General features: G+C 36.5%; 1 protein-coding gene across 3 annotated transcripts in view; it reads right to left on the reverse strand.

Moving 5' to 3' along the window:
• Positions 1–13,062: 13,062 nt before the first annotated feature.
• Positions 13,063–27,232, reverse strand: part of LOC149784322 (translation initiation factor eIF2B subunit delta-like) — a 96,760-nt gene continuing 82,590 nt past the window's right edge. For all 3 annotated transcript variants that reach the window (XM_089932353.1, XM_089932351.1, XM_089932352.1), the window contains exons 12-13: positions 15,654–15,834; positions 13,063–13,428 (exon numbers count right to left, since the gene is read on the reverse strand). In XM_089932353.1, the coding sequence (XP_089788479.1) occupies positions 13,220–13,428; positions 15,654–15,834 (390 nt within the window). In that variant the 3' untranslated portion in view covers positions 13,063–13,219. The remainder of the gene's footprint in view (positions 13,429–15,653; positions 15,835–27,232) is intronic.

Here is a 27,232-nt window from a genome sequence, read left to right on the forward strand (position 1 = left end):
GTTCGTGTTCTGTAATTTTATCCTGTTTAACATATTGTAAATTGTATATTTATTTTATCAGATGTTTCATTAAGAAACAGAAGAATCATCAAGCAATAGCAAATGGCCAAATTTTAGTCCCACATTGATATATACTGTAAGTTCTAGTATTTGTTGCATCATAAAAATTCACAACTTGTGCATTGGCAATACACAAATGTTGCAGTTATGTTGTTGATATATGTTAATGAAAAATACATGTAGTGGTAAAAATTTGCAAAATTGTATGCTTGGATTAAATGTAATTGTTGTGACTGACAGTATTAGAGTACTTGCAAAATTGAGAGAACATTGATAGTCTCATTGTGACATCCACAGCTCAACTCTCTCAGTACCCTTAGCCTAGCTTTGTATCATCCCTGATAACACTTGGATGATTGTAGTTATAATTAACACTAAAAAGTTACAAAAAGCAGGCATTAGTTCCCTTCCCCGACATAGAATATAACTTTGCAGCATAGAAAGTTCCATGAAAATTGCACAAAAAAATAATTGGGTTATAGGAACCTCCTAAAACATCAGTTTATTAAATTTAGTCAATGCTTATTTCTGCATTATTAGAAGATATCTTCATTATACAAACTCATGTTTTCTAAGCATAATTTGGTACCCTTTAACCATGAGAATCAAGTCTTAGTATTGTCGAAATGTTTAATCAGGTCTTGCTTTGTTCAAGGAGATATCTTGCTTGCAAGTTTGTTGTGACAGATGAGGAAGAATGGATGAAAAGACAGCATGAAACCAATATTTCTACTTCCTTTGAGTGTGAGAGATGTAATGAAGATTAACACGGTTATGAATATGAAGCACATATTTCTCCTTACAGTAGTGATGTTATTTGTTTTATAGTCCACTCCAAGATAAGAGAATACAAAAGTCATTACATCTTGGATGTTTATGAAGAGTTTTATTTCTTGTTGGCATGAACTGTGAGGGACTATTTGCTCTGTAGCGATAGTCAACTCTTATCTGGGATGTTTTAATTGTTCATTCTGAAAAATAAATATTGTCATGTTAATAGTAATTTAAATTGATAGAGCTGGTGAGTAATATTTCCACATATTTATGTCTTGTATATGGATAAGAGGACACTAAATAATTTTTAAAAAAAATATGCGCAGAAGCTCATGATCCATGTTTATTTTTTTTACATTTTAGAAGTAAGAAGTTAAAATTTCATATCACATAAAATTTAGACAAACATTTCTCCCTTGTGTACATCTACCCGGGATGCGGGAGGTTGTGGGTTTGATCCCCGGCCAAGTCATACCAAACACTTACAAAAATGGTACTAACAGCTGCCTCACTTGGTGCTCAGCATTAAGAGGTTAGTGTTAGGACTGGTAATGATACCATAGGATCTAGATAATTACATTGGTGATATTGTATTGTCTAGATAATTACAGTAATGACATTGTGTGGTCTTTATATTTACAGTAATGATAATCTATCTCATTATAATTTAATCCTTTTAATCTCCAGCTTATGACTATAAGAAATATAATTATGACTGTAGAGCAACACAAGACTTATGTTTCAGGGTCACCTCATTGCCTCCCACCCTCCCAAAACAGAAATTTTGATAAATTAATATAGATCACTGCTTAAGAAGGATTAATTTGTGTCTTGGATCTTTGGTTTCAGAGACCCCCAAAAATAGCTGCTTAAGGAAAATACTATATTTGAGACAATATTTCAAATGAGTTTAGCTTCTTTACACATTCTTGTTATGACCATTCTTGTTATGACCGCTCTGGTGGCCTAGTGGTTAGAGCGTCTGTCTTGGATGCGGGAGGTCTTGGGTTTGATCCCCGACTGAGTCAAACCAAAGACTTACAAAAATGGTACTAATAGCTGCCTCGCTTGGCACTCAGCATTCAGAGGTTAGTGTTAGGACTGGTTGGACTGGTGTCAGGATAATGTGACTGGGTGGGACATCATGCTACATGTCTGCGGCATGATGCCCAAGTGCTAGACATCACTAAAAACTGCCACTGCAGACATCGTAGCAATATGACTGAAAAATTGTTAAAGCTACATTGTGTACCCAGTCTTCAACTGGGTCAGTCTTGTCAGTTACCTGCTCCTCCTCATCATCACAGAAGAGAAGCATAATGCAGATGAGTAACTTCACTCCTGCTGGGAGGGTCACAAGAATGTGTCATGCATTGTACTATCCAAGATCAGGGTCTCACCTCAGACTTGGTACCCTAGTATAATGTCAAGTCCAGTGGGGATCTATTTTTTATATTGCAAAACATGCTATAGACATGCTCTTTGATTATAGCTGTATAGTACAGACATACATATATAATGTCCAGGGCTGTGTGGATATCATCTTCCATTTAATTTTCTATGTGACCAAATTACTATTGCAGTGCCACTTTTCCCTATGCCAAATCACCTACAGGTGAGCAAGTCACTTCTGGAGTTGCTTCAGGGCTGAGTAGCTCTTGTGGTTTCAGAATTGAACCTCAGTCAGACTTATAAAAATGGTACTTACAGAACAGCTGCCTTGCTCGGCACTCAGCATTAAGAGGTTAGTGTTAGGACTGGTTGGCCTGGTGTCAAGATAAATCTGACTGGTACATGTCTGCGGCATAATGCCCCAGTGCTAGACATCACTTTAAATTGCCACACTGCAGACATCATAGCGATATGACTGAAAAATTGTTAAAGCTACGTTAAAAATCCAAATCACGCACGTGTTTGTAATGCATGAGCCATTGTTTATCTAAGTAGATAAAATTCTTACAATTTTAAATAATTACACCCAATAACTGCAAGAAATCAATGAGCTTTTTCTCCTTTCCTTATGGCAAGCTTGTTAAAGTCTGAGAGCTACCCCCCTGTACAGGGCTTAGCATGCCTTGATTCCAATACCACATCCCATAGAAGGATAAGCTCCCTTGCCCCTAGTAAGTCTTTATACATATATGTGACAATATTCATATATACAACCCTTGTTACACCTCTCCATACCTCTTGATGTGATGTAAGCACAAGCAATTTTAACACAGTACATATTGCCATATTCTGTGCATATGACTGGTGCATATCTCTAAATGGAAAAAGCAGAGATGCTCAACAAGTCTGGGCAGGCAAGGAGGTGGGCTGGTCCACTGGTTACACAGTCTGTTTGGGCTGCTTTGAGAGTTGTGCCTTTGAGGTATAGTTGGATGCAAAAGCTACTGTTTGCTAACTCAGCTGCTTCATCACTGTGAAACTTAGTGTAGTTTTTGAAAATGTATAATGGTCTGTAAAAGAAAAAATTATCTTAAGTTGTTTTTGTTTTTATGTTTGTAATACCAGAGTTAACAGGATTACCTCCTATACCTTTTTAATTACCAAACAATATAATCCTTCTATCAAGTATACAGTTAAAACAGTACAGGGGGTATATTTCATGCCTTGGATACAATTCTCATTCCCAAAGTAACAACAAACTGGTGTTCTTTCTGTCACATCACAACAACAAAAGTAAATTTTGTAGTAAATCATGTTTCTCCAAAAAATACCTACCCAGTCAAATTAATGATAGGAATTACTTTCTGCTACCTCTGGAATCCAGCAGCCCTCATATAGATTAAAGGAAACTACTTTAAATTTATAGATTAGGTCCCTTTATACCATTAGGGAGCTACCCAAAACCCAGACATCATTTTTAACTTGAGCATTCCATAAGAGAGGATGCTCGCATTTGTGGGAATCTACATCTGATTAAAACTAGATCTGTGGACAGTGCATGTAGTGTACTCACACTTGAAAAGGAAGTGAGGGCTATAAAAAAAAACATGAAAAGAAAGTGAGGGCTATAAAAAAAAACATGAAAAGAAAGTGAGGGCTATAAGAAACATGTACTGTGTAATAGCTGCTTTAGGGAAGTGATAAATAAGGTCTAAAACTTAATAGAGTTGAACCTTGTCAAAACCTATGACAGATTCTGCTTTGAGAACAGGGCCAGTGAGCGTGGTCAAAATTGGTCAGCAGGTTAGAAAGGTCCTTGTGAAAAACAACAATCAGTGAAGACTCTCCTTTTTCTCTCATTTGCTTGGAGGACTGTCTAGCTGATGAGATCCTCTCCACAATTGTTGCATCACATTTCTTTCTATAAACCAGGGCCCCATGGTAGCTTTGTGGTCTAAAGTTCTCATCTTTACCATTCACTGCCATCTCATCCCTGTCCACCTGATTTTGAGTCTTGTGCTTGATTTATGTCCATGTATGCCATCGTTGTGGATGAAGAGGTTAGTCAAAGTGTTGCCATTCCAGTCTAGTGGCCTTGTGAACACCCAATGGCTGATGTTGAGGCAAAATAGAAGTGTTCAGAACTGGTACATTACTCCATGATAGTTGGCAACATCAGAATATACCCCCAAATGCCCTTTATTATCATCTTTGTGAAACAAGGATAGGAGGCGACTTGAACCAGGAGGTTTGCCCAAAATAGATGCAGGAAATCATTATTTCCACTGTTCAACACTCTGACAAAGTTTTATTTATAGTATTGAGTATGTATGCTTCCAAATATCTATCATCATTGCATGGCAAGGTCTCTGCAGGTGCAAGTATTCAGTTGAGGGGTGGAGGGGGAAGCGTAAGATTTTTAGAAGCTAAGGTGAAGACAAAGCTATGCATTGAATCGGAGTCCAGGTGAAAGCTTAAGATGTCTGGTTTGGAAGATTTAGATCTGGTTCTCATTTCTAAGCCCTTCAGCTGTTTAACAAGATCTATGGCCCATATTTGCTCAATTCTACAGTTCAAGGCTTTTCAGTGTTACAACTCTATGGTCATAAAATAAGGGAAAAGAGTGAAAAGCAGCAAGTTTAGAAAAATTCAACAAATATTTTATTTCCCTACAATGCAAAGTGAACATTTCAAAAGTACTTACAGTATTTTAAATTAAATCCCAAATAGTCTTAAAAATATGACTGAATCATATTTTTCAAAGTCTGATGAAATCTTTCTAAAACCCCTTAACTTTCAGAGTGATAGGAAGATTTAAATTACTGAATTCCTAATTCATATACAACTTGCTGGAAAATTCCAGACATAAAATTTGACCACTGATCAGACTGAACAGACTTGGGAAGGCCAAATTGTGTAAAACACTTTATCAAAGCTTTACAATGGTTTTAGTTTTAATATTCCTCAAAGGAATTGCCTCTGGAAATCTTGTGGAAACACACATTATGGCCAACAAATATTGGTTGCCTGACTTGGTCTTCGGTAAGGGACCAACAGTCTACTATTATTCTGCTAAATGGTTTGTCAAATGCAGGTATAGGTTGCAGATGAGCCTTAGGTATCTTCTGATTGGGTTTTCCTACCATTTGACAAGTGTGACGAGATCTACAATATTTACAATATCACTTTTAATTTTTGGCCAATAAAAATGATTAAAGATCTTGTGATAAGTCCTACAGACCTCTAAATGATCTTTCAAAAAAGTTTCGTGGGCTAGACTAAGAATTTCCTGTCAATACAACAATTTAATAGTGCATCGACCAGTATGATGTGAAGACAAGTGTGCTTTTGCTCTCATGTACATGGTACAGGGGTTGTTTCAGACAAGTTTAGAAATTTTTCAAGTGCCAATTTATAGTGATCTTTGAAAACACAAAATTCTTAATTAAGGATAGATGATTAAGTATTTTTACTTAATTGCACTTACTGTAATATACCTACTCCCATCAGTGACAATTCATTACAATCTGTAGCTTCTACTGTGCTCTTTTAAAGTATATGGCCAAAATGCACTGCATATGAATATGTTAAGTTTTACAAACAAACTTGAGGTGTTTTTAATATACATAGAAATCAGAAAGTTTTCTACTTGAAAATAAAGTATAGCTTAAAACCACTGTTAAATACAGATATGCATACTAGGAAATAGAGGTCATAATTCAAATAAGAATGAAAACACACACTATATATATATATATATATATATATATATATATATATATATATATATATATACTACATTTCTTGTTTTGCTCCCTCTTCTTCCTGTCCAGCTCTCACTTCTTGTTGCTCTTTCCAAAGGAAAAGTCACTTCTCCCTAAAGTTCAGATCTAGCTTGACCCTTGTATGATCATTTATTCAGTGAAGTAGTGATAAGATTTTCAAGATGGCCATAGTGTATAATAGACTGATACTATTTTCAGTTAGGACCAACTAGATATAGCTGATCTTTCCCCTCCCACACACACGCGCACAACCAAATTCTTTTCGTTGATGGGCTCTTTGGTAATATACTTAAGGCCTACAAGTGAAATATCATACATATAATGGGTCACTTAACAAAAGGGGGTGGGATCAGCTAGCCGAGTCTTTCCCCACTACAACTAGTTTTGGTTTCTTTTCATGAATGGACTCTTTCCTAATCTGCTTATGGCCCAGATGTAAAACATAAAATACATGTTTCCCTTAAACTCTCACATATGGTTTATTTCATATGAACCTCTATATTAATACAGATTACAATTTCAGACACAAAAAAACTTTCAAAAATCACGGAATAAGACAGAACTTTTATTAATGTTCATGCTACTCCTGAACAACCTAACACTACATTAAAATGATCATTTGCAAGGTCTTGTAAATAAATTCTAGACTGAGTGAAAGTGTTCAATGAAAAGGATGCTGGGTACCTCAACCAATCACAAGGTTTAGAATTTGATCCTCTAGCACAATATACATAAATGTCTGTGGGTAACAGTGATGCAACATCCATAATCTCAGCATCAGTTTCCTATACAGTATTAGACTCCATCTTACTATCCTGTAAATACTTCTTTACATTGTTGTTGAGGTAATTGCTAAGCTTTTTAGTATCCATTGTAGAGTGCATATGCCTGACAATATTATTATGGCTCTCTTCACTTCCTAAATTGTAAAGCTTATAGCTCTAATCACAATTACAGTGTGACCCCGCTATAGTGTGCTCCATTATAACGCGAATTCGGATATAACACGGTCATGGCATGCCTCCCGAAATTTCATATACATGTATTTTTCTTGTGCACAAAAAATAATTTTTAAAAATTTGGGGAAGAGATCGCATATGAATAATACAAGACGATCGTTGCTTGGCTCCTGAAATTTTGTATGTATTTTTCTCATACATGATAAAGTATTTTTCTTTTCTTCTTAAGAGTAAGAAGAAGAAAAAATGCATAAAATGTTTATTCTGGGATCGCATAGGTCTTCGCCAATGTCGCAAACTTGGATTGTTTTTCCTTATTGGCTGTAAAACATACCATGTGGCTTTTTTTATTTGTTGGCGACATGTTGGCTGTTTAAACTTTTATATACAACCATTGGTTTGGAGTGCAGAAATTCAGAGGCCCCATGAAAGGAAGATGCAAACTGGATATAAAATGCACTGAAATTTATCTGTTGTTATATAAACAAATTCTTTGTCCATACTGACAAACCATCTAAACAGTGCACTGTTATATCATAATCCGCTTATCCTGACATCTAGCATGAGTTCTGTATGTTGTGAAATATCCGCTTTTTTGTTGTTGACATTTCTGGTAATGGAGATCAACTGAACAAGTTATTGTCTCGTAATCTATCTTTCATCGGATTTTCGGCCGCTCGCTAGTAATTAATATATTTATAAAGACTGACATTTGTATGTGGATGGTAAGTAAAATTCCTCTTCGTTTCACTCAGAATTAAATCGTTCAGAACGCTCATGTTTCCTGTAATAATCCCTGTCATCAGAACACCTGCGTCTCTATCGTCTGTTGATCCTTTGTTAATTTTCAGATGCATGCATGGAAGGCAGCATCATGCTGCTACCACAAATGTAAAAAAAAAAAATACATCTTACTTATTGGTTTATTCAGTAGGCATGGAGGGACAGTAACTAGAATAGTCTAAACGATGGCCAATTCCTTTTTAAAAATGTACCCAGATAAAATAGTTTGCTGAAATTTTGAAGGAAACATATTACCTTTGAAGCACCGACTGTTATAAAAACGTACTCGGCAAATGGAAAAAATACCAGTCTCAATCATGCAATACAATTATTTGATGTTCCCACCACAATAAGAAATGGGCATTCGTTTGGTTCTCCAAAGCTATCCTTTAGCGGTGACTTCTATAGTGCATGCACCCTTCATCAAAGAAAGCCGACTATAATCTTTCAAAGAACTTTTCTTCAAAGAAAGTCAGTACCAAACTTAAGTAAAAGTGATGGAATCTAATGGATTTTTGCATTTTCCAACGTGACTTGAAAATGTTAACCTTGCTGTGAAAGTTTCCTTTCTGTAGGGAAAAAGTTTATGCAACGGCGGCTTAAAACACAAATTAACTTTTACCGACTTAGAACGTACTTTAACCCTTTACCTCATAGAGCATAGTGACAAAGTGCAGCTTGCTATAAATAGAACACATGCTACCTAGTCGACCGCATACTCATAGCCTGCCTGTGAACTGTTAAGCAATGTAGTGTATGTTACGTTTAACAGCAATTTTAGCCATTTTACATTATTGGTACACATTATATGTCGAACAATTTAAGAGTAAAGTTTGATTGTTATAGCTGTGTAATTATTTATCACGGAAGAATTTGTTATCTGCTTTAAAATCTGGAGAGAACTCGTTCACCGTCATGTCAGTGAGGCCGTGTGACCAACTGTAGCTGCCATTTCTCATACTCAAAGTTTTTCATCTGTGTCTACATCACTAAGTCATCTGAATTTGATAATTTATAAAAACTAATTGGTGCCTACATCAATATCAGAGTCTTTACCTAGGTTATTGAATCTTTCATAGTTGTGATTCTAATCGTGAAAACTTTGTAAGTACTGAATGAAATCCGCGACCGCCATTTTGGAGAGTGGAGATTATGACCCTGTTACTTTAAATAGCAGATATCGACCAGTACATAAACAGTGACCACGTGATCTGATGTAATTGTCATTCGCAGAAATGAATGTAGTATCTAATAAGGGGTTTTCCCCGAAGGAGTGCTACGAAAACCGGCTTAAAATGGCTGATGTTTACAGTTGACGTCAAAAGACGCTTCCATGGGACTTTTGTAGAGGCATCAAAAGGCGCTTCGATGCGACTTTTGTAGAAGCATCCAAAGACGGTTGCATGAGGTAAAGGGTTAAAGTAAATGTGCTTCGTCATTCGTGACATGATTGTGATATGTTTTTCCACTGAATTCAGACTAATATGACCTGTTACAAAATTAATGAATATTTTAAAGCTGTGTGTGCATATTTTTGATGGAATCACTTGTATTGTGGATTCAATGTATATGATGAGGTTCGCAGGGGAGTACACAGTGTTCACGCTATACATTAGACATTTATATATAAACAGGATTCACTTATATGTACCAATTCATGGTTCTCTAAATAAAGTAAACTATTATATTATGTCTTCTCTGTTTTCACTACAGGTGTATTTCTCATTTAATATGCATCAATTCAAGATGGTAACTGTGTCAACGAAGCACGTATTTTACCGTCCGCATTTATTACCCACACACACCCCACAATTTTTTGTTGTTGGGGGGATACATTTTCTTCAGCTAACTGACTTGGTTGCATATAACACAGTTGGGTATATATAACACAGTTCAGTATATAACGCAGTCGGGTTTTATGGCTCCCAACTACCATGTTATAGCAGGGTCACACTGTACCATCACCTCATACAACTTGCAATTTTGTTGGGGTTGAGGATGTCTTATGTAAATTATACTTCTGTCACTTCATAAACTTTAGGTGATTTGCATTTTGCTGCAACTGACTTTGCATTGTTTTTCTGTTGGTGGATTGAAGATACAATTATTTTGATGAATGATTTTGTTTTCCTTGTGTACCTGGGGCCTCCTTGGAAGTCTTGTTGGCAATCTTTTCAATTGCTGACTCGTTTCTTTTTTTAAGAAATTAAGGTGGATTACCATTACTTCGATTACTTATTGTTGGAGGAGCTGAAGCCTGATGTTGTCTTTTGTCATGTCTTTTTAGTAGTTCTTTCAGTGCTTTCTTGGAATTTGGGGCATATTTGGTGGTGGTGGCTTTTGTCATAGCTGGTCTCCTTGTATAAAGTTTCAAGTGGCTACAATGATAAATATTAGCAGCTTGCCACTACGTTCATTTTGCAGTTTAATCGACCCTTTGTATCTAATACTACATAAGGATTCACCCATTCATTGTGGTGCCAGTTTGCAGCCAGATTGCCTTATTTTATTGGCATTCTTCACAAGAACAAGATTTCCCTTTTGCTAGATTTTAAAGGATTCCTTTTATCGATATTTTGCTTCTGGCAGATCAATGCATTTGTAATGTTTTCTGCTAGAATTTGACCCATAAACTCCCCGTGTTAATGTTTGCCAACAAATCATGAGAGAACTAGTTGCAATCTCTGCTTTAGCAAGGTGCAGAAATGATACAAGCCTTCCTACCATATATAATCTCAAAAGATGTGACCTTGGTAGATGTGTATAGACTCGTCCTATATGCAAACAGTGTACTGAGCAACCAGACATCCCAATGTGTTGTTTGGTCATTGGTTACCTTGGATAGCATTTCTTTCAGGGTCCATTGTCACATTCTCTCTGCTCATTGGTTTGTGGATGGTATGCAGAGGAAATTATGTGGTTCATATCCAATTCACTTGTTTGGTTATCTATTAGCTTGTTTGTTTACTCTTTTCCCTGATCAGTTATGATCGAATCCATAGGCCCAAGGTCACTTTAAATAGAATTTTATTTACTTCATCAGTACTTTTGTTAGGGAGACCTTCAGCCTCAGACCACTTTGAAAAATGATCTGTGGCTGCAACAATATTTTTGTTCCCATTGTCCGTCATTGGAAGAGGACAGACAATATTGATTCCAACCAAACTCTACACTCTGGATGCCACTGGTAAAGAATTCAGAGGAGGTACTGCTTGTATTGGCCCTAGATTTACTCTACTACATTTATTGCAGTCACTGACATATTTTATTACATGTTGTTTCATCCCCTTCCAGTAATACCCTTCATGGCATTTTTCAAGTTTTGTCACAGTCAACATGTCGACCAGCATATTTACCTGTTATTTAAATATAACAATCCATTTTGACGTAAAAGTACAAAAAGTGAATATTGAGAATTTATAATTTTGTGCTGTGTGTACCGCAGAAAGACAGTTGCACATATAAGAGCACTATTGAGGCAGATGATGAAAATAGAGGGAGCAAAGAAAGAGGGGGAGGGAGAGGGCAAGTGAGAGGAGTAAGAGAGAAAGAGAGAGTATGAGCAAGAGCTAGAGAAAAAGGAGAAAGAGATGAAGAGACAGAGAAAGACACAGAAGAAGAGAGAGACAGAGAAAGACAGGAAGAGGGAGTATATATGAGACTACTAAAGCACCAGATGGTGAAAATGGAGGGAGCAAGAGTGGAAGAGTGAAAGGAAAGGTTATAGACTAAGAGAGAGAGAGAGAGAGAGAGAAAGACAGAAAGAGAGAGGAATAGAGATAGAAGAGGAGAACGAGTGAGGGGGAGATAGAAGAAGACAGAGGAAGAGAGAAGGAGGAAAAGAAAGGTAGAGAGAAGATGGGAAGGGAATGAGAAGATGAGAAGACAAAAGAGGAAGACAGGGAAGAGAGAAAAAAGGGAGAGAAAGATGATAGAGAGACAGAGAGGAAGAAAGATGAAAGAAGAAAACTTAAGGAATATAGAAAGATGAAGCAAGGATGATAGGGATGAAGAGAGAAAGATGGGACATGCTAAAGAGAAAGAGTAAAAGAGAAGAAGACAAAGGAAGAGAAGGCAGATGTCAAGATAGAGAAAGATGGGAAGATAAAGAGAAGAGACAAATAGAGAGGGGAAGATAGAGAAAGACAGGAATAGAGAGGAAGACAGAGAGAGTGGAAGGCAGAGAGAGAGGGGGGAGATGACAGGGTTTGAAGATTGTTCACATCTTTAAATGCAAAGATATTCAAGCATACACTCTAATAAGGAAGAATCCATATTATGTTTAATTACATAGAGAGTCAGTTAATTAACCAAGTACAAAGCAGTTCTTCTAATTAAATCTAAATCATTTCCTGGAGCAATGATGTATAATTGATCTTGATAGAGTATGGACATATTAATATATTAATTAGCAAGAAATGTTACCTTGTTGGGTTGGGGGGGGGTGTACTTTCTGGGCAATGTACCCAGGCTCTGGATAACTTAGAATTTTGCATTAATATTATATTATGATTACTAATTTTTTAATGTATTATTTACCAGAATGAAGGCTAGCTAGGACTGTTGATACTTAATTTCTTCTAAGAACATGGTGGTTATCTATGCCAAGTACACCACTGCTTGCAATAAAACTTTTAACCTTAATATGAATGATGCACTTTTCACTCTTTCTCTTATTGAGATCTTTGATAGTTGCCAGATTAGTTGTGTATGTGCCATCGTTAACATACAATACTATACCAATGTATGACTTGTCTATTAGGACTAACTGGAGTTTAAATGCAGTCTTTTGGTGAAAATCATGTAGATATGCCTAGCCATTTTAGGAGACATTGCAGTAACAAGATTTTCATGCTTGCCACTGTGGCCTTTTATTTCTGTGTATGCACGTCAAGTTTCATGGCAATCTTACAAATATTTTAGAAGATGATGCAATAACAAACTCGTGCTAACAGTCAGATGGACAACAGACGATCCCTCAAGCTTTTATGCTCTAAGACAGTAGACATAAAATGATAATAATGTGTTCATATATCATTAAATAACCTACTACTGTAGTGCTTGAAAACTGACATATATGCAAAACTTAACTGCCTGAGTTGACATACAATGTCCAAATTAACATGTATGGTGGGGCATTAGCATGTACTAGCATTTAATTATAAATATGCCTTATATCAAACTCTGAAGATTCAGTAAACAAAATGGCATCTGATGCTTATGACCTTCAGACTTCAATCAGGCTAGCCTGGCAAGTGATGCAAGAGAAATTCATGCATCAAATAGTAAAAATAATCCTTGGATAAATATTATTTTCAGGCCTTTATTTCCAATGAAGTTTGATTAATTTCACAGAACTAATGCTAACATTATAACCTAATATGATGACAGAAGTCAACAAATCCATATGAGAAATCACATGTCCAGTCAACAAAAGAGTGTAGAGGATAAATTCATCCCACATTCTTATGTTTCATTCATATCCTGTTGTTTCATGCGAAGTACCACAGGTACAGATGTACATGGGATCATGCCAAGCTCTGTGATCACCATGGAGATGAATTCTGGTGGGGTGAAGTCATACACAAGGTTCAGTAAGGTCAGAGAACTATGGTCTCTCCAGTCAGCCAAAATTGGCTGTCTGTTGCCAATATCAACTAGGTCATCTGGGTCACCTGAAATGGTAACAGGGATAATTATAGCATCCAATACGATTAATACCTAGGGAAACCCCATTTTTGATATAAAATATGTTTCTTAAATAATAATTACCCATCACAATGTTTGGAGTTCTTCCAAGCAAAAAAACAATCTATTAACTTATTTTGTACTAAATGTCAGCAGTCTTATATTATGATCACAGAAGTATCATTAAAGAAACATATCTGCTTTGAAAATTTGTTCAAATACATTACTCAAAGATAATACATTAATAAGTAAAAGATGGATCCTTACATGCCCTGGTTTTTGTCTCCTAATGTGTGACCTGTAGCTTTGAATCTAGTAAGAAATATAGAGGCAAAGAATAACATAGAACAACAAAGAGACTGGGTTTCAAAACATCAAAATTTCATTCCCATAAATCAAATGGAAGGAGAGTATAACCATGTCATTGTGATGCTACTGTGTAATCAGGTAGGGTGACCTGTTGACTTTTTGATATAATTTCTTCAACTGAGCTTTCTGAGGGCTGTTCCATTTTAACATACATGATACCCAGGGAAGGCAGTTTTTTGAAAATATATGCCAGGGTAATTTGATTTCACATGAAAGTGACAAGAAAATTCTAAAGTGCATCTATGGGTGAGACCGCACATTAAAAGTGCCATCCCTGGGTCCCAGGTATGTTTTACTGGAACAGCCCTGACATTAAAGGTCTTTCAGAGAAAATGTTATATCATACTCCCATCCCATAGCTCAAATGATACTGGTCAGAAAGCAGTTATGTTTGAATGCTAGGCTGATATCAACCATCATGACCTCATCAGCCAATATGAGCAAGAGATGGAATTTGATTTCATTATCTGTAGTCAGTTTGAATTACCCAATGGATCACACAAAAAAGGAACTTGTGATAACGGCTCAGCATATTTCATGTATCACTTCAATGACCTGATATTGTGAGGTATATGATAGAGGAGTCAACAAGACTTTATTCAGTTATTAAAAAATGTTGTTTGTACTACTGACCTTTGGATATGTATCTTGCTGTGACTGATAAGTCGACTTGTAAACAATCACTGCCAAATGTCAAGATGGAAAAAGACACCTGCAGGTTATGCTCATTATATCTAAGTGATGAGACATTTTGTCTAATTTTTTGGAATTTGTACAATGTGATATTTAATATCAGTGGTCGTTTTTTATAGTGAAGACAGTGGCTTTTGCAAGTGAAGCAGAATCAGTGTTTGCTTTTTCAGAAGACAGCATTTACTGTGAGTTTTGGCAGGTACACTGAATTATCATATTTTTCCAACCTGTCCGAAACAGAAAAACGATGATGGCAATGCAGTGTGGACATGATGGTTATGTGCCCCAAATAACAAAGAGTTCTCAGAAAGAAATAATGCTACTTTAATTTTGAATGAGGGAAAAAAAGATAGATTTCTCCTTGAAATTTTTACCCTGGCATTAATTTATAGAATTATGGCTGAAACTAATAATTATGCAGCCAGTTGTATGAAAGAGAATCCAAAATCTTTCAGGCAACTGGCAACACTAGAAGATATACTGGTCCTTCTAAGCATCTGACATAAATGGCCTTTCCAGTCACGCAGTATTCAACTAAATTGCAATGGGATTATATTCTGAATAGCTGTCCAAGTATTTTTATTTAAATAATACATTCAAAAAATGTCTAGAAAATTATAAGACACACAAAGCGGACATTAGGTGATGGGATAATTGATTTGTAAGTATAATTATTCTTTAAGCAATAAATGCCATCTAAAACAAATAAATCTTGAAGTTTACCAATGGGCTGACCCACAAAATTGCTACATGAATGAGTTAAAAATGTATACAGCAAGACAGGTTGATCAGGCTGGAAGCATGACTAAAAGAAGACTCTGGTGCCTGTATCATCTGGTTCCTTACAACAACAAAAAACCAAGTCTTGTGTAATTTACAAGGACAATTCTCGCTCAAGCCTGGTACTCTTTCAGTCTCTTTGGAAAGAGACCATCTATTGCCTAGAGCAAGTACATGCAAATTAAATGGGAATGCAGTGGCCAGCAAAATTACAGAAAATTATTTAGAGGGAATCATTTCTATTGAATTAATAAGTCTAAACTGAACTTTACACATTGTGCATACAATATAACATGTACAGAAAGAAAGAAAAATAAATTCTCAGTCCTGAAGCATAGGAATTAGTAACATAACACAAAACTTAACTGACCCAGTTCATTGAAGACAAATGAATCAGTCTGGACTCTCTCACAGAACTTGTAGGTCTCACAGCACACCAGGACTGGCACATTACTGGATCGAGCCATCAGTGCTATGAGAGAACTACCCACGCGTGACATCACAAAGCCATTTGCTAGTAAACCATTTGCACCAAGAAACACTTTTGTTGCCTGTAAACAAAATATAAATATGTAATATCAAAGAAGAGCTCTGCAGAATGGTGTTGAATCTGTAAATGATATTGTGATTGTGCTTATCAGGGTATATACTCCAGGCATACACTAATACTCTACACCATATAATTTATATTAATGGTGTGTTTATGCACAACAAAACAAAACTGAATTGTATGAGAAATGATTTAATACATACATTGTAAGAAATATAGGATACATGAGTGTGCATTTCTCTCACTCACTCAGGTGGCCTAGTGGTTAGAGCATCCACCTTGGATGCTGGAGGTTGTGGGTTTGATCCCCGGCCAAGTCATACCAAATACTTACAAAAATGGTACTAACAGCTGCCTTGCTTGGCGCTCAGCTTTAAGAGGTTAGTGTTAGGATTGATCGGCCTGATGTCAGGATAATTTGACTAGGTGGGACATCATGCTACATGTCTGCAGCATGATGTCCCAGTGATAGACAATCACTATAAACTGTCACACTGCAGACCTCATAGCAATATGACTGAAATGTTTTTAAAGCTATGTTAAAAATCCAAATCACACACCCTTTCTCTCAAACATGCCACTATTTATTATTACCAATATTCTACAACATCAAATTCTTAACTAAAATAACATCAATACTTAATTTAAATATTTTCAAAATATTTGGCTCTCTCTTTGGGGGCTAATCATGGGCTAGAATCTGAATGTAAAAGATTGATTCCCAATCAGTGCTAGGCTGATCCCAGCTCAAGTAAAATTGGTGCTAGGCTAATCCCAGCTCAAGTAAACTCAGTGCTAGGCTGATCCCAGCATTCAAGTATATTCTGGGCTGATCCCATCTTCAAGTAAATCCATGCTTGGCTGATGCCAGCATTATTGTTTATTCTGGGCTGATCCCAGCTCAAGGATAATTGGTGCTAGGCTGATCCCAGCATTACAGTGTAAGCTGGGCTGATTCCAGCATGCTAATGTATTCTGGGCTGATCGCTGATCCCATCTTAACTAAATCTATGCTAGGCTGATCCCCACAAAAGAGTGTTTTCTGGGTTGATCCCAGATTCGTAGAATAGAGCTAGACTGATCCCAGCATGAAGAAAGTATTCTTATATTTTTCCTATTTAAAACTGTATTAGAAATGTATTTAAAGAGGCATGACCTTTATGTTATTAATATAGCTTATGAGTGAGTATCTGATTGGGGAAAAAAATTCCCAATTGAATCTGATATTAATGTGAAAATCCATTTGGAAAGACTGGTGTCCAAAGAACATGATACTAAATGTATGTACACAACTGTTCCTGAGCAGAAAGGAGTCAGTTAGGGTGAACTCTGATGTAAGCATGCGTAACAATGCCTGACATGGCCAAAAATTCACCAAACACTGGAAGCCATTTCTGTACACTTAGTAATATTGGACACTGATAAACACCACAAGTCCTGCGCACACTGTCAAAATAGCATCAACTCTTTAGCCAGGGGACACACAGATGGAGTTTGATCTGCTTGGGGCAATAAGTGCTGGAACTTCTTATTCTGAAATCGAGAAAGAGCATCAGCTATAAGGTTATCATGTATATGGCAAGCCTGAATAACAAACTGTCTCTTGGCATCACACCATATTAGCCTTGGAACAAATTTCATTATAAGAGGTATTTTGGACTGGCCTTCGTTAATGATTTCAACAGTTGCAGGATTGTCACAGTTCACCAGAATTCTTTTCTCAGGCCACTGATTTCCCCATTAACACCACCAGTCCAGCACAAATTGTGTCAAAATGGCACACAATATCCAGAAATATTTTTATTCCATGCCACTGAACAAAAGTGGAAGAATGATGTGTTGTAAGATGGACATGCCTTCAATGAACCCATATGAAGTGCTCACCAATAAACCTATATGAAGAGCAGTGCCATATGATGTGGATGGCTGTATCAGCCTGTGCACCCATGAGACTGCCGAGCTGTACACACACTATCCAACAAAGGTTTGTATTTCCCTGTCACTGAAAAACAGTGGAAGAATGATGTGTTGTAAGATGGCCATGTCTTGCGTTAACCCATACAAAGTGAAATTCTCTCCAATGAAACCATATGAAGTGCAGTGTCCATATGATGTGGGTATTGGTCTGTGCATCCACAAGACTTGAAAGATGAAAAGCAGAACCAGGCAACATGCAGTGCTGTGCAAAACAATCTGAAGTCAATTCAAAATTACAAACTTGAAATTTTATCAGGCTGATATATTTCTCAAAGGGATATGACTACCCAAGACCTGAATAATACTGTCTGAAAGACTATGCTTAGCACCCTGATGCTGCCCTAATCCTAAAAGGATGAGTTTTGACTAAATGAGGAATAAAACCTCTTACCATGAGCGATGTGCACAAGGCTTGGTTGAACTCCTGCCTAGTTATGTGAAAATCCCCCCCCCCTCAAAGTAAGGTAGAGTGGTCCCAAATGCCACCCCAGTAGTTGTAAATAGTGACGCAGCGCATGGACAGGGCACTGGTCTTGTACTTTTCGGGCATGACACTTAGGCAAAGGGGTACCCTTGGAGTATTTGTAATGTGTAAACTTGACAGCAAAACCAACATCATTGATCTGAACCCGAGAAAACTAAAGTTGGGTTTCTGCAACCTTGTAGTCTGTCGTTTCCCCTAACCGCAAGAATGCATGAAGTGCAAGGAGAAACATGGACTTGCACAGAGCCATATGGGTGGCCTTGTGAGTGAATCTAGGCAGGACTAGAACAAATTTTTGTAGAATACATTTATCAATGGTAGTCTTCAGCAATTGTTTATGAAACAGAAAGGAATTGATTGGATCAGGGATATTGTTCAGTTTCTGTACATAGCCAATAGCCGAGACATAGGTAGATATGGTAGACACTGCATAGGGTTTTTCAAAAAGATATAAAACAAAAATTGTCAAACTGATACTTGGGGGAGAAAAAAGGATAGTGCTGTGGAGTTTTAAAGAGGTTGAAAAAAATTGATGTAGTGTTTCCAATTGTGCCTGTAAGCTTCCATGGTACATGAAGAAAGAGCACTTTTTACCAACATGGACAATTTTATTACTCCCATTTGTTAATGTTGGAAATTCCAGGACCTGTACTGGAATTTCCTCTGTATAAGGTGAGAGCTGGAGGAATCTGCACCTTCTTGAATTTGTTGGTGAAGATTCTGATGCACTGTCTCCATGAATGGCAAGGATTCTGCCGTGTATATTATGACCATCACTGAAGGGATGGAAATTGTCTTCCCTAGGGCTGCATTGTTGTCCATGACAGAGACATCTGGCTGCAATGATTCTGCATGTCCCAAAGAACAGTGTGTCAGATTGGCCCGTGCTTCCCTCATGCCACTATTCTTAGAGTCAGTCAAGGAGTGAAGCACTTTTAGATAATGTAGCCAGAGTATTTTGCATTGCCACCACCATCCATGACAATCAGGTAACAGTGAAAATATTAGGATGTGCTGAAGGCACTTCTGGTTGTGCATGGGCAAAATTGTCTATTGTGATAACTGTTTGATTATCATTAACACCATTGCTGCTACATTCCCTGAACAAAGGAAATGATGAGATTTCCTTACTGCCAGGATGAAATGAATGCCTGGAATAAAAAAGTTCTTGTCTAAGTTTGGCAGAGACCAATTCTCCGGTAATGTCCCATTATAACTGCCCATTGCTGTTGGGAAAAAGAATCAACTCGACTGTTACAGCGCAAAATCAGGAAGATGAACAGAAAGTCAGTTTACATGATATGGAAAACTGCCAATTTCAAATCCAGCACAAATCCATAAGAAAAGTTTGATGCGGAAACTCAAAATCCAGTCCATACCTTTTGAAAAGCCAGAAAAGTGAAACTGTACATTCATTGTCTGCACATTTGAAAAACCAGAAGTAACTGATCACATGGTGTATGATCATGAAATGTTACATAAAATTACCTAACTTGGTTGGCTCTTTGAACTCTGCTGCCAATGCCAACCAATAGGAATAGTTCTGCTCATGCCCCCCCCCCACCACCCGTGATTTTCCAACAAGCCACATGAAGACAGCAAATAATAGGCTAATAACAGTCTCTTGGATAATTCCCTGTCTGCCTCTCAATTTCAAGGTACATGTACAACATCCCTAACCTCACTGGAACACTGGCAATGTGTACCTACAATAACTCATCAAGTTGTACATAACTAAAATTTAATAAATTATCATTACGTATAATCCCAGCTGTATAGAAGTTCTAAAGAATGTACATTACAGTTGAATGATATTAATGTGGAAGATACCATATATGTCACAATTTTTATAATTAAAATATAAAAATAAAATCTAAGTGGGTGACTTATCTATTCAACATAATAAATGAAAATGCAAAAGTTTTCAAACAGAGACATCAACATTTACAACCATTTTTCATAAGTGAATTACATGTATCATGACACCAGCTATACCAATACACTATTTAATGCACACATTTTCATCATCAATTGTGTTCATCTCCAAGTTTATTGTGCAATTATCAATACTATCAAGATTTTAATAAATTATGTTTAGAAGTATGATTTATGCGTATTCAACCACAAGAAAACAATCTTGAATGCTCTCAGGTAATTCATTCACCTTAAATATTGTTTTAAACCCCTAATCTGCTGTTCCTTATTTTAGGATAAAAATGTAATCCAATCTTTGTACTAACAGCCTAAGCAAATTGAAACATTGTATTATTTTCAAGGTATTATTCCTTCATAGGTGTAAACACTCGGCTGCTATTTATGTTGAAATCAAAGGTAAGGCCTGTATGTTTGGACTACCTTGGATCACACCTTTCACTCAATATGAAAGTCACTGCTTGGGTTTTGTTTTAACCCTGTAATGTGAGTAATAGCAATCGATTGATTAATTAATGTCAGATATGAATATAACTGATAATGACTACCTGTATGATTAATTCAAGCAACAGCAAGTGCTGAATTTAATCTCATCAATGCTTACAAGTGACTGACTAGATGACAATTATTTTGCTAATAAATGGCTGACTTCATACATACCTATCATATTCTCAGACAGTGCTGGGACTCAAAAAGTATGTTTTGAGGTCTCAGGTGGGATCAGTACATCTAACCAAAAAGCAGCAACATCATCCATCTGAGAATATGCTATCTTTTACATATAAGCCTATACAAAATGACTGGAATTTGAATAAAAGAAAATAACTTTCCTATTTGCTTCAATGCATTTAACACAGTTACAAGGAAAGAAACAGTTGGTAAACTTATATATATATATACAGCATTGTCAAATATCATCACCAAATACATATATACCGTATTTACCATATACATTGGGATATGATAAAATCATTATTTATTTTTTCCTGTCCCAGAACTTGTGGTGAAACTTTTTTTTATACCTGGGTCATATGTCACAAGACTTAAGAAATGAAATAAATTTGTATTGCATTTGTGCTCCCACCCCCACTGCAAATCACAATAAAATAGATAAAATGCTTATTTGATAATTAAAAAAAAGAAACTAAGCTTGTATTGTATCATTTATTCCTTACTTTTCAACATGAGCATTAAAGAATAAAATATATCCATGAAATCCATGTATGTAGTGTAGGCTTACATACTGTATTGCTTATGTCCAATACATAACACATTGTACATTGACATGAACATTGAGAAACAGATTGTGTGTGGTTGTGCTCAAAGCTTTGAATAAGTTATCCGACTGAAAATTGGATCCGATGAAATCACAAACAAAAGGGAAATAATCAACCAATATTTTAAAGACAACTTTTCATTCACGCATAACATGGTGTTATGTGCAAAATAATCAAGACTGAATTATATCCAGTTCAACTATATATGACAGTATCTTGCAAATAAAAATTATTATTTGAAAACATATTCACTTGAGTGCAAGTGACAATCTTTCTGCCAGCACAGGTTACAAAAGTATCATCATTATTTACCCCCAGACATCAGTTCTCCTTTGTATTAATTATAACTACAACTGCCAAGCACAGAGAAGCCCAGGTGGTGAATAAACACAACTGGAAGTAAGCAGTAAACTCCGTCTTTGAACTTACCAAAAGGACATCAAAGACAAAGGTTATTTTTATTACAAAGCAAGCCAACCTCGAAAGCCGACTTTGGATACTCTGAAACCGTTTTTTGTTTTAAAGAACTTCAATACAATGGTTATTTTATTGCAGAGTAAGTTGACCTTGGAAGCTGGCTTTGGATTTTTTTAAGTGTGTAGATTTTTTATTTTGTTTTAATATACAAAGACGGTTTAGAAATGGAAGCTAACTTTGGTCACTTTTAGATGGTATTCACGGGAATTTCGAAAATAAATTGAAACAATGGAACAATTTTTTAAAGTGACATGATAAAGTGCTTCGTGCATGGTCATTGATGACCCAGTGTTGCCTAGAAGGTTTGGAGACAATAAACTCATGTGATGAATTCGTGAAAGCCAGAAGAGAAGCAGATGTTTTTACCGACAACATGATCATTTACATGGATGAAATTTTAGTGTACTTTGATCACATTTCTAGACAAATTGACGATAAGATAGGGGTCAAAGGTGAGAATTAGCAAGACTGGTGCAGATTTGAAAAAATCTGACTTTAGACCTTGCAGTTTCTGCTTCAGGTGATATGTTTCCTCTCACAATTTTTCACAGTATGAGAAAGATAATAAAAATATTCAAGCACTGAAAGAATGGATTGTATGTATGCAGAAGGGTTGTGTTGATGAGATGCTGCTGCAGTGGATTAAAGAGTTTTATCTCGAGTACACAGTTTTATATTTTTTAAAATAAAATTTCAGTTAGAGTGCATTTTCCAACGTAATTTTCGAATGATTTAAAAGATGTCTCACATCATACAACTTGAAAAAAAATGAAGTGTACCAGAACAAACAGTGCACAAAAAATTACTTTTAAAATTAACTTATGGTGTCTCAACAAATATGGTGTCCCAACATATATGGTAAATGATATATGTGAAAACATGCATATAATTGTAACCACACTGGCATTAAATAAAAACATACAAGTTTGTCTTTATAATTAATGGATGGCAAAATAGAGGCTTAATTAGATACAGTCTTTGCTGCTCCTAATAGTTCAATAGGGGGTTTAAAGGTAAAGCAGGTGCCATTAGTGTTCATTTGAGGTTGGATAGTACTGTTGTTTAAAAAAGTACCTGCTGGATTCATTGAGCAATTTCTGGTCAGAACCATAATACTGGCATTAACAGAACTGTATCTAATTTCAGTCTGATTATGAGGTATGCTTGTCTCAATAAACAAATGAATATACATCACATTTGGGTGGGGGGGGGCATAATATTTTAAAGTTTAATGGGGGCCTTACTGGTAATACAGCAGTAATAAACATCTCTGTCCAGTATGGGTATTATTGCTTGATCAACATAAATCAACAGTTCTCATTACTGTCTTTCAATCAATGAACTTCGTGGCTAAAATCATCCTGGAAAGCACGAGTCAATAGTTGATATTTTAACAAGATTACAATGACAAACAAGAATGAAGAAAACTAATCTGTATGTTCAATTCAGCATGTCTAATATATTCTAATGTTACATACTGGTATTTCAACTCCATAATGTCTTAAGCCTAAATGATGTTTGCAGTGTGTGCAAAGAATTATATGCTCCCCATTGCTGTTGTGCTTCACAAAGTACTCCATCATCCAGGGATTCAGAAATAAATTTTTGTTTGACTTTGCATGCTTCACCAATAGCTTATTGGAATTTAAGCCAGGCCTTGTGATTTTTTTTTAAATCACCAGCCCTGGGCCTGTGTCTCAAAATGTTTTTTCTTTGAGCACTTTAAGAATGAAAGATCTCTAAGATAAAAACCAGAGAAGTGTACTATGATCTCAATTCCACAGCATGGATGATACCAGAGAACAGTTTCGCTCATATGCAGTGTTTGTGGTGACTGTCCAAACCTTGTGAGCCAAGATGTAAACAAAATTCATTGGTATGGGGTTATTTCTGAGAAAAAAAACAACCCACTTTATCAAGGATGAAAGTGTCTGTGTTGATTTATTGTCCTTTCCCTCTGTGAGGGCAACAAGAGGCATGAGCTCCCTTGATGCAACAGTGCGGTCTTCCTTAAATACCACTTCTGTGCTTGCACTGGGTCATGCAGATGACCTTGAGATGAAGTATCCACAGTAGACAGGAATTTATTACCTAAAGTCTGAGTACTCATGAATGATAGTCTGTTCTTGTCAATGAAAGCAGGACCATCATGAGTGATACTGACCCATGTTGGAACTGCATGTAGATGGGTCCACCAATAGGTCATGTATTTGCTGATTCTGCCTGCCATTCACCAGTGCAGTGAGGAGAAAGGACTTGTATGAGGTGAACCAATCAAGCTCTTGAAGGTGGTTCAAATGGCGTCTTGTTCAGGATGGTTAATACCCATGATATATTCCACCTAGGCAAGGATCCAACATCATTGGATGTGTTTAATCCAAAATGGATAGAATATTGGATAGCTCTTTGGTTTGTCCAGTATCATCTCTTCCATAATAACACAGTCAACCAGTGATTGTGCAATGATAGGTTTTAACTGTGATTGGTCCTAATTATTTCTCTTCAAAGAGCTATAGCAAGTTAGCTACTGAGGTACTGATGCCTGCAGTGATATAAAATGTTCTTGTGCTCACCACTGTATATTCCATTGCCTTCATATACCTTTAAGATGGGGGGTGGGGTGGATTTGGATTTTAATGTAGCTTTAACAATTTTTAAGTCATATTGCTACAATGTCTGCAGTGTGGCAGTTTATAGTGAAGTCTAGCACTGGAGCATCATGCCGCAAACATGGAAGGGCCATTTTGCTTGAGGGATTTCTCTACAACTGGCTAAGAGAACTGTCTGTACATGAGGGAGTATTTTAATAATATTCAGACGTGCAGGTTCTGGAACTCTTGGATGGAATGAAATGCCATCATGTTTCCTTAAAGGGAATATCTAGATTTCCTTGCAATTTTGTTGCAAGATTTATGAGGTTTATCCATGATTTCCTACTTAAGTGGAGTAAAAAGAAAGAGGAGACACTGAGATTCTTTTGTTTCCTGTATCACCTTCAGAACCTGAGCTGTTGAGGAGAAGTGTGTAAGTTTGGCCAATTTCAATCAATAGAAAAAGAGTATTGATTATCCAGGCCTTTGGATCTGGGACTGGTTGAATAAAGGTTGTGATTTTGGCATTCCAACTTTATGCCAATAAATCCATCACAGGTTGATCATATCAGGTACCTAATGAGTGAAAACCATATGAAGAAGAGACCATTCTGTTTGTATTAGTTCATTCTTGCAGTACAATGTGTCTGCCAGTACATTAGCTAACCTAGGATATGTTAAATTGGATATCGATGTGTTGTTGAGGACACCCCTTTAGAAAATTCCAAGCAAAAAACCAAGTCTGACAACTTGGTTTTGCCTTGCCATTAGAGATAAGTCACCACAGTAGAGTTGTTGGACAAAATGAAAACTCCATTCACATGCAGGTTCTCCAGCAACCAATGAAAAGCTGTCAGAATGGTTTTCATCTTGAGAATGTTGACATGTAAATAATGATTCTGAAGGGGCCACATTCCAATGGTATCCCAAAATGATAGGAGACTTGCCCCCCTCCAGTTCTGTGTTTGCATCCATACAGATCATGATTGCTGGAAGCTGTACTTGCAGAGGTATCCTAAACTTGAGCTCAGTGAAGTTTCAGTACATTTAAAATGGAACCTCATGATTTTCAGATTGTGAGAGTTGGTCCAATTGTTGAAAGTATGGCCTTCATCTGGAACACAGAATCATTGCAGTGGGAGCCCATGGAGGTGATCAAGACTTAGATGTCCACTGCCACATGGAACAAACCCACAGCTGCCAAACCCAGAGTACAAATGTACTGACTGCTTATGACAGAAATACAGATTTTCAGGAACAAATACTAATTTTATCAAACTTTAATGCATATGCAACTATTTACAACATGTACAATAATCAGTTCAATAGGTCAGGAACTTATTTATTTAATGTCAAAAATGCATGTGCTGCACACTTGCACCTTCTGAACAGGCATCCTATTCCATTCAGGAGCTGCAAGAGGGCAACACTCACATTCAGACATGGGCTGTAATATCAGCCTTTTCTACAACTTCTTTTTTCAATTATTTTCGATTCCAATGTACCATTTTTCACTGATGATCTGAATTCTGTGGGATTATTTTAAAGAAATGTTTTGTTCTAACACACGAATAATCCTTAGCAATTTTACTGTCTGGAGAAAGTGTGCAAAATAAATCGCCAGCTACACAAGCAAGTTAAAGTGGAAGGTTGATTTCTAAAAGAAATTTGGCAAAACAAAACTTGCAGATGAATTACATGAAGGTTATCTCTGGTATTTACAAATACCGAAAACTGTGTTGCTCATGATGAAGCAGCAAGCTGATGTTTATTAGCTTTACATGTTGTTTTATGGGTGCCTCCATACCCAATAGTGAAATCACAATTACACAATTTGCAAAACACAAAGTTTTCTCCTTTACTAGATGGTTTGACAAATCTAAACACGATGACATAATTGTCCTTCCAGTTCTGTTTTCTTTTCTTTGCTGGAGAAAGTTCTGATTCTTCTGCTTTCCTTTTCGACATCACTAGAATTGAATATTATGAAGATGAGAAGACCTGGCAAGGTACCCTTGATTTTGAATGAACCAATCATATTTTAGAACTCTATATCCCTATATAGATGCAATATATTTACACTCAGAAAAGAACCGGGTGCTGTTCTATACAGAAAATTCCAAGAAAATTAACATTATTATTTTTATTATTTTAATAAACCCAGATTTTAACAAGAAAAATGTACACCCATATTCTGGTCCAAAACACAGGAAAAACGGGACACTTGGCAGCTATGCAAACATAGCTGACAAAGGAATTCTTTAGCAGGTGGATTGTTCCATATAGGCAAGAATCCATTTTTATACTAATTCCATTCTCGTTCCTGGGGGAAAATAATCAGTTTACTAAAATGCTGACTTCCAGATAGAAATGAAAACTATCTTGAAATGATATGAGGTTAGAGATATCCTTGTTGAGGATGAGAATAACAAGTGATATCATGTCTTGCTCCAATATATAACAAGCCAGCTGTTTTGTAGCCTGCAGTTTTTGCACTTGAATCACAGGACTTTCTGGAAGCCGACTGAGCGGGGATGTGAAGTCCTGCTTCCTGAAAGTACACACAAATTGCATAGTCTCCCAAATGGATGGCATTCTTGCATTCCATTGTGAATCCAAGCACATTCAGAGTGCTGCATTTTTAGCTGAAGTAACTCTGGG

This window comes from Sinohyriopsis cumingii, chromosome 14 (assembly GCF_028554795.1).
Source record: "Sinohyriopsis cumingii isolate HCF-2022 chromosome 14, ASM2855479v2, whole genome shotgun sequence".
NCBI lineage: Eukaryota > Metazoa > Mollusca > Bivalvia > Unionida > Unionidae > Sinohyriopsis > Sinohyriopsis cumingii.